The 8,823-nt window shown below is 50.7% G+C and overlaps 1 protein-coding gene across 1 annotated transcript; it reads right to left on the reverse strand.

The window, feature by feature from the left end:
- Positions 1-3,614: 3,614 nt before the first annotated feature.
- On the reverse strand, positions 3,615-6,950 carry LOC119358094. The gene is made up of 6 exons (XM_037624797.1): positions 6,719-6,950; positions 4,854-5,178; positions 4,677-4,760; positions 4,249-4,594; positions 3,971-4,142; positions 3,615-3,880 (listed from the first exon to the last, which is right to left on the reverse strand). The coding sequence occupies exons 1-6, from the start codon at positions 6,948-6,950 to the stop codon at positions 3,615-3,617; spliced, it is 1,425 nt and encodes a 474-aa protein (XP_037480694.1).
- Positions 6,951-8,823: the final 1,873 nt, after the last annotated feature.

Here is an 8,823-nt window from a genome sequence, read left to right on the forward strand (position 1 = left end):
CGCCGGAGGAAGCCGCCGGGCGAAGCTCGTGCGGCTGACGGCGGCGGCGGGGCGACTCCTTGCGGCTCCCGTTGGGACTGGGGCGGCGGATCTCGGCGGGAACCGGCGGTGGCCCGGGCGTGCGCGGCCCATCCGGCGGCGTGGTGGCGGGTCTCGGCGGGGGGTTGTAGGTGGTGGCGATCTGGCGCTTCCTCTGTTGGAGGGCCTTGGCTCCCCGGGGGGCTGTGCCGGCGGGCTCTGGTGGGCAGCCTCCCACGGCCGCGCGGGCGGCGTGGGGGCTGCGGACGCTGGCGCAGTGGCGGCTCCTCGCAATCCGTCATGGCTCCATGTAGAAGATCCGCCCCTGCTTCGATCTGTCCCGATCTGTGCTGGCGCCGGTCCTTGGCGGCGGCTTTCGGCGTCCCCTATGGCCGGCCTGGCGGATCTGGCGTGCGGGTGAGGTTTCGGGGGAAACCCCCGGCTGGCGCGGCAGCCTCCCCAAAGTCGACGCCTTTGGCGCCGATCCCCTTCCTGAAGGCTTTGGGGTGGATCCTCTCCCTTCCGCCTCCTCCTCGAGCTATGGCGAAAGCTTTTATTCCCCTGGTCTGGGCGTCGACGGCACCCTGGTGTCGTGTTCCTTCTTGAAGGCGGTGGCTGGGAACAGCTCTTGGTGGCGGTGCGCTTCGGCCTTCTACTTGGTGCCGCGCCTTGCTTCGCGGGACCAGCGGACGGTTTTTTTGGTGGAGCGGTGCTTCATCCATACATTGATGGCGACGGATCTTGACGGCGTGGCGCAGTGCAGATTCGGAGTTCGATGTGGGAGGATGGACTCGCGCAGGAGGACGACGCTGTCTGGCATCGTGGTGACGTCGATGGCAGAGAGATCTGGCATGGTAGATGCAACAGTACAGCTCTAAAGATGGACTCGTGGCAGGTGGCTGCGGCGGCCTCATACCCGGCAGGCGTCCTGGTTGAGAAGTGCGCCGGACTGGTAGGTGCCCCATACCAGGCAGGCGTCCTGGTTGGGACCTCAGGTCTTAGATGTTTAGGTTTGGCTGCGATGTCTGTTTGGTATTAGGCCCAGGCTATCAGCGCCCCTTCATCATTTGGATAGGTGTAGCGACAGTTGTTGCTTAGACGGTGGCTTTAGTCTTGCTGTTGTATTACTTTGTAAGGTCTTGTGAGAATAATTAATAAAGTGGCCGTATGCATCGCCCAGATACAGAGGCCGGGGGTCATCCTCCTTTTCTAAAAAAAAAAATGGATACTTTATCTTACTGGTAAGCTAGACTGCCCTACATGCGTTTAGTTCTAGTGCATGACACTGTCAACTGATGAGCTTATTTGAACTACAGACGAGCGTCTGGAAGCCTGGCCGGAGATGCCATATTTCAGTGAACCAGGTAGCTTCACACTCTATCTTTCATCCACCGGCTGTCAACCATTCATCTAGATTGTTTTTTTTTGTGTGTGCATTGTTCTTTCCACTTTATCAGCGAGAGGTTGGAGGACTCCCGTCCCCCGCGTCCCTCTCTGAGACGACTCGGTGGAACCCTAGCTCCTTCCGCCGCCGGCCCTCCTCCACCCTTTCTCCCCCCTTGCCGCCGCCGAGGGACACAGCCGGGCAAAGCCCAGGTAGTGCCGCCGGCGGCGGGGCCTCTCCCTGGCGCGTCTCTTTCTCTCTCTCCCCTGGCGGCGGCGCGAGTTCTTCCGGCGGCGGCTTGGCGGCGTGGCGCGGCGGAGCTCCGGCGATGACTCGGTCCTACGGCGGGGCGGAGGGCAGGGCACCGTCCAGTGGTGCTACCTCCGCGGCGGCTGCGGCTTGGGGCCCTTGACCCCGATCCGATCTGGATCTGGTGGTGCTTGGGCCTAGGCCATGGCGGCTGGCGAGGCGTGGTGTTCGTCGGGGCTTGTCGGCCTCTAGGCACCATGGGGGTGCCGGCGGCGACGCGTGCCCGGCGTGGTGACGCTGGTGGACGTGGTGGTCATCTTCTTCCAGAGATGGCCGGCCAGAGGCTTGGTGATCGGATCTCGAGATCCATCATCTAGTCCCGGCTGTGAGTAGGGGAGACATGGTTGCCGGTGAAAACCGAGCCGACGGCAGGCGATGGCGGCGTTCTCGCCGTTACCTTGATGGAGGCATCGTCGTGTAACTACTGTCGATCCACTCGTGCTGCTCCGGGGGAAACCCTAGGATCTGGTGTTCCAGATCGGACGATGGCGGCACTGCGGTGTCGTTTCTCTCTTGGGAGCATCGTTTGTGGAGCAGCGCTGGAAGTCAGAGGCAGGAGGTGGAGCGGCTTTGTCTTGCACGGAGCTTTGGTGGAGATGTCAAGTCATGCCTGACCGACAGGTGCTACGCTTTGTCATGCCTGGTCGGCAGGTGCTACGCACGACAGATCCCAAGGACTTCAAGCTGTGTCGGCTGGTGGTACTTGGCAGCATGGTGCTGAGGTGTATCAGTGGTGACCGCGACGTGCTCAGATGTTTGCGCGCAGGGAGGAGGAGCCGTTGATGTTTGCATGCAGGGAGGAGGTGTCGTTGGGCGCCGTGGTGGCGTCGACGATAGCTAGACCGCGCAAGGTTGATGCATCAGTGCAGTTCTGAAGATGGAGCGGTGGCAGTTGGCGGCGGCGGCCTCTGAGAGCACGCCGGACCAGTGTGTGCCCCGGACCTGGCAAGTGGCTAGGTTGGCGTCTCAGGTCTTAGATGTTAGGCTTGGCTGCGATGTCTGTTTGGTATTAGGCCCAGGCTATCTGCGCCCCTTCATCAACTGGGTAGGTGTAGCGACAGTTTGTTATTTAGACGACGACTTTAGTCTTACTGTTGTATAACTTTGTAAGGTCATGTGAGAATAATTAATAAAGTGGCCGTATGCATCGCCCAGATGCAGAGGCCTGGGGTCATTCTCCTTTTCTTAGAAAAATAAAATCAGCAAGAGGTTATCTGCTGTCTTTTTCTGATCGACCAACTCGTCGTCGCAGGTGTTTTTGCTGCTCGACTCTCACAGACTATGCCTGATGCCTTCACAAGGCCTGCTGAAAGTTCTTCGATCTCATCAGACTCGGAAGCAGGTACACTAGTTGGAAGTGGAACTCGTGCCATGAATTTAAGTGCAGGCTGTTGTGTGCCATGAATTTAAGTGCAGGCTGTTGTTAAGTTCAGAAAAAAAAGTGCGGACATGCAAATAAAATGCATGCAACACCATCCTGCTTTGGCTTTCCTTGGAATTTTGAGTCAATGGAGCTATGCCCTGGTACTGTGAAGGAGTGATAGTAACCAGGGGCTTTCCTGTGCAGGTATCGGTGATCTTTTGAGCCAGTGATGGAGCCTGACACCGGAGTGTATATATGCTCCTCGGATCAGGGCAAGCTTCATTTGAGGCGATTGATCCCACAAAAGCACGCGCATGATGACACAACCAGCAAAACACTTCAAGTTCAAAGTTCAGACTATATGAAGCAGTTTGCACATGTTTGACCGGATCAAGAAGCTAAGATGAACATGTTGTCCGGGAGATCAGACTACTATGCCACATTTGAGGCGGTTGATCCCACAAAATTGAACAAGATATGTGAAGAATCTAGGAGTGTTTTTTCTGTTAAGTTTCTTTCGCAATCAGACTCCACGAGCACTCAAAAATAACCGCCAGCGAAGCTACCGGACATCTCCTCGGTACTCATCAGCTCATCTGTTGGGTCAATGGCACTCTTCAGCATTTCTCCCAAACTCGCAAATTCACCGTAATGATAGATGGCGTCGGACTGAAAGGGGGCATCATTGGCAGCCTCGGCTTCCTCGACCTCAACATTGTTGGTAGCAGCTGCTCCTTCTTCATCTTCTGCAGCCTCGGCTTCCTCGACCTCAACATTGTTGTCAGCATTGGCTCCTTCTTCATCTTCTGCAGCCACAAGGTCCATAGCAACAAGATCAGTTTGTGCAGACTAAAACAAAGTCAAACATGTGTGTCATTTTTTTAGCAAAGTCAAACCTGCTACAGAAGGTCCGGCACATACGAGCTCTTTCATCTTATTGATGACATGTCCCATCTTATCATGCAGAAGATGAATATTTCCCACTTTTGTTCCCATGGTGTTGAACATATCAACGGTTTCATTCACCTCGACTCCAATTTGATTATACAGATGCTCAGCACCTTTTACCTATATGTGCAGAACTTTATCATTAGCATCACAACAGATTTATGATTTAACTAATCATGCCCCTACCCCAATCAGCACCGAAATCAAAGTAGAAAATGGCACGAACCTCTCTTTGTATCTCTGCAAAGACATCTCTCTTATCAACAGGGATGAAGGTGTCAGTCAAGGTTCGACGCCTCTTTTCAGCAGGCTGTTCACTTTGCGTTAGCTTATGAGGTGAGTTTTCAGCATTAATAAGGTTGATTGTTCTGGAGAGCTTGAGTAGCTCAATCAGATATGGTGTACTCATCCCAGGACATTGATCAAGGTGGGGAGAGATGTCCTGGATGGTTCCAGAGTTAAAGATTTTAAGGCTACAACCCAAACATCTGAAGGTAGGCTTAGTCGCTGATCTAGATGCGAGAGGAAAAGCAAAAACCCATAGTGCATCCTTCTTGCGAACAATCTTATACCTAGATAAGAAAATAAATTTTAGAAGCTACAGTAATAATCGACATTACTCAATGAACTAAGTTCAATATGTTAGTCACATACCCGATTGCATTTGGCAAATACAGCCTCATGTAGTCATTGACGGCAATCTTAGTCATAAGAATACTGGTGTATGGATGAGTCAAGCTGCAAAAATAGTAATAGACAATGAAAATTGAACATGGAGTGAGGTAAAAGATCCATCTATGTACAGATTATATTAGAGTCAGAATCTGCTACCTTTTCTTCGCAGTTAGGCATCCCTTGATGTATTTGAGACCCTCGGATAGCTCAGCAATGGTAGCATTCCTGAGACCCTCTTGCCCTTGATCGATCAATTTCTGAAAGGGCTGCATTTCAGCTTCAAAGAGCATCTCAGCATCAGAAATTTTGTTTTGGTCAATTAAGTCAACCGCACGACACATGAATATGCGCAAGAAAAGCATAGGGTGGGACTTGAAAGGCTCTTCGCCAGGGATAAATTCCATCAAATACGCATGAAGCTGATCCCATTCCTTCAGTTGAACCAAATTATCGACATGGGCGCTACTGAATGTTTTCATACCTGAAAAGGGCCAAAAGATATCTATTAGTGAACGACCAGGAGCAATGATGAACTAAGATTTAAAAGCATGGCAATGTACTACATGCGGATATGCCACATCACAGCTCTAACTAAACATCCATTTGGTTAGAGCAGATTGAGAGTAGATCTAAAATTTCAGTATGCCTGTACACTAAAGACTGAACTGTCACATCATTTCTTTTCAAGACTCAGCTAGCCTTGCAATACATACTACTACTATCAGTATGGTATGGCCACATGAAAGCCCAAAAGATGGAATGAAGAGCATACTCAGCAAACTGATAAACATAAGCAGTACTAGGAGTTGTATTTGTATGGTGTACTAAACACAGAAAATAAATGAGCCAAAGCACAAGCAGCAGCAAACCAATGAACAACGTCAGATTAGAAGAGCTCTGAATCTGGCAAAAAAAAACATGAGCTTAGAACCATCAGTTATTTGAAATGCATAAACAAAGAAAGGAGAAGTCAACTTTCAGCACAACCATCTTCTGAGTTTGTAAAATACGCATGCTGCCAAAGTGCCTGATCAAGATACAATACTAGCATTTGTCCCAACTACAGCCTAAACATGGGCAACACTAGTTTCTCACATTACAATCGGTTACTCTACAGCTACAAATTACCTACCATTACGAGTATTCTGTCCCTGTTAATTCTAGGCAACCGCAAGGTACTTACTTGTAAGAGTTCTGCCATAGAAGAAACATATAGATAAAACGCAGGTCTGGAAGGTTGTTTCACGGCCATTACCAGCCTCATGTAGGCAATATGTCCACATATCTAATCGAGAATGGTAGTGATACAAGCATCCGGGGCCCATTAGCAATTCCAGAAGAAGAAACACGATGGTCCTAAACGTCCAATCAAGCCCAGTCTAAATGAAGCATCATGAATCGTTATAACAAGGTGAACCTATCCTTTCTTCTAGTCCAATCCTGGCCATAATCTCCAATCATACATTAAAATACAATCTCCACCCCATGTATCCAAAACCTCTGCCATTATCTGAAACATCGGAAACCCCTGCCTACAATGCAGGGTGAACATTATCCTGAAACATCGGAAACCCCTGCCTACAATGCAGGGTGAACATTATCCTGAAACATCGGAAACCCCTGCCTACAACGCAGGGTGAACATTATCTTTAAACATCGGAAACCCCTGCCTACAACGCAGGGTCAACATTATCTTGAAACATCGGAAACCCCTGCCTACAACGCAGGGTGAACATTATCTGAAACATCAGAAAACCCTGCCTACAGCGCAGGGTGAGCATAACAGTTGGGGACAGGGGTTAGCGACCTTCAAAACCCACAGCCGCAGGGTATCGCGGGCTGCGGCGTTCGGACGGGACAGTGATGAGCTTTGTGGGACTGGGACGGCGGGAGGGAGCATAAGGGTTGTGCGGAAGAGGACGACGATCTGTGAGCTTGCGCATCCCTAAACATTTGGGAGCAAATCCATATGCCTAGAATAAGCAGGAGAAATGAAAAAGCGGGCAAAAAAACCGCTGTACCCTGAGCCTGAGAGGACGAGGACCCTGAAGTTCCCCCGGAGAAGCGCGTGACGCGGTTGACCATCCCCACCGCCGCGCCAGCCGCGGCGACAGACGGCTCCTCCGTGACCAGAGGCGGCGGCGACTGCTCTTCTCCCTGAGCGACGGTGGGCGGCGGCGCCGTCGACCGCGAGTGGTCCGAGGGCAGCGGCGCCGATGGCGATGCTTGCCGCGGGTTTCCGTCTTGCGCCATGGCGGCGGGCGTGGGAGGTGTCGTCGAGGTCGAGGGGCTGTGAACTTGTGACACCGCAAAGCTTTGCTGCGCTCCCCCTAGGCGAAGAGAGAGAGGGAGAGAGAGAGAGGGGCAGGAAGGGGGGGTTTAAAAAGCCGACACACAGCCGGTGTACCTACACAGACCAGCTCACAACACGTAACCGCAACTTCTCGCGCTGTAAATCCCAGCCCACCTCTCTCTAGAGCACATCAATGGTTACTGCCTAGCCTACCCGTACCCGCAAAAAAGAATGGTTACTGCCTAGCCTGCTTTTGACGGTCAGTGTATGTGACTCGTGACTGCCTGCTGTGCAACGTCGGAGCGTAAAAACCGGAGCGAGTGATCTTGCGTCTGGTACTTCAATGAAGTATACCTGTGCATAACATCAATGATTACCACGTTGTACACTCTGCGGTGCCCGTACCCTTGCATAGTTGTTCTATACGTCTAGCTACTACACACTGAGGTGCTGGCCCTGCAGATTTACGTGCCACCCTTGCATAGTTATACACGCCTAGCCGCTTTATCATCTTGGTAGACCACCCGATCACTCGGTACATGGCTGGCAACGCTGGGTGCCTGACTCGGTAGCGATCACATAATTTACACCGGTCTTGTGGCCTTGTGCTTTTCTACTGTCAAAAGACCGTCGGGCCCTAACTTTTCTGTGTCCTTCCTTGCCAAAAGCGCGATTGTCTTCTTGTGATGGTAATGCTACTTTGGGACGGATCCCGAGGAGGATGCGGTGCGAATCCTACATGCAATGCAAAAGACCCGTATGGTATGGGGCCGGGTGCCTAGGGAACCCGGTGGGTGACTTGCCTACAAAAGTCTGAAAGTTTGAATCCAACTTCAAGAACTACAAGTTCCTGGCAAGTTTTAGCGCCTCCATTATGTTAAAGGGTATTGCTAAAATCATCTGATTTGTTTTCCAAACAAATGGATTTATTCTCTGATTCATGCAACCAGGGGGCATCCGCAAAAAGAAAAAGAAAAGAAAAAAAAGAGGAGAGGGGAAGTGCAGCGGCAGGAACGTCGGCTCCCTGAGTTTACACACGGGTAGGAGGAACTATAGCAGATATGCCGTGTCGACGACCGCCATCCACCATATGGAGCCCTACATATGGATATCGAGGCCGTAACGGATATGTGCAAACACAGAGTTGCCATTTGTGGCCTCCATATTTTTCATTTTATTTGATTTTTTTTTTCATTTTCTTCAGAATTGCAGAGGCAATTTAAGCTCAGATGAGACATACCAAACAAATACTCCCTTTGTTCCTTTACATAAGATGTATTTGTTTTTTTAAGTCAAACAAGTGCATGTTTGACCAAGTTTTTAGAAAAATATATCAATATCCACAACATGAAATTTATGTCATTTGATCCATCATGAAAAGTAGTTTCATATTTTATCTTTTAGGTATTGCGGATGTTTTCATTTTATTCTATAATCTTGGTTAAACATTCAAATGGTTTACTTGCACAGAAATGAACACACCTTATATTCTGAAACGGAGGGGTGTACATTAATAGAAACTATAATGAAACTAGAATAGTGGCCAAAATCCGTTCCGTTTATGTATAATTAGCAAGTACAAATATTGTTTATGGCATCGGGAGGAGGAGCCGACAATTGCTGCAGCTAGTGTGCTGCAAGGAGAGTTTGCCCCGCGGTTATGTGGCACCTACGACGTGACGTTCCGCTGCCGTGTTCAGCGAGGAGTCTGCATTCTAGCACGGCGGCATTGTCACTGAGAGAGGAGATGGGAGTGGGGGCGACGGCTAGGGGGATGCCTCGTCGCCAGTCTATTATAAACGGGGATGAAGCTGAGTGGTCATCTGAACGGCC

The sequence above is a fragment of the Triticum dicoccoides genome, chromosome 2A, assembly GCF_002162155.2.
Source record: "Triticum dicoccoides isolate Atlit2015 ecotype Zavitan chromosome 2A, WEW_v2.0, whole genome shotgun sequence".
In the NCBI taxonomy this organism is placed as follows: Eukaryota; Viridiplantae; Streptophyta; class Magnoliopsida; order Poales; family Poaceae; genus Triticum; species Triticum dicoccoides.

Excerpts from the sequence above, each read along its gene's own strand:
- LOC119358094 (XM_037624797.1), bottom strand. The coding sequence starts at position 6,950 with ATGGCGCAAGACGGAAACCCGCGGCAAGCATCGCCATCGGCGCCGCTG. Across the intron at positions 5,179-6,718 it reads CTCGTCCTCTCAGGCTCAGG|GTATGAAAACATTCAGTAGC; the intron begins GTACAGCGGTTT and ends GGCCCTTTTCAG. Across the intron at positions 3,881-3,970 it reads TGCCGGACCTTCTGTAGCAG|AAGATGAAGAAGGAGCCAAT; the intron begins GTTTGACTTTGC and ends TTGTGGCTGCAG.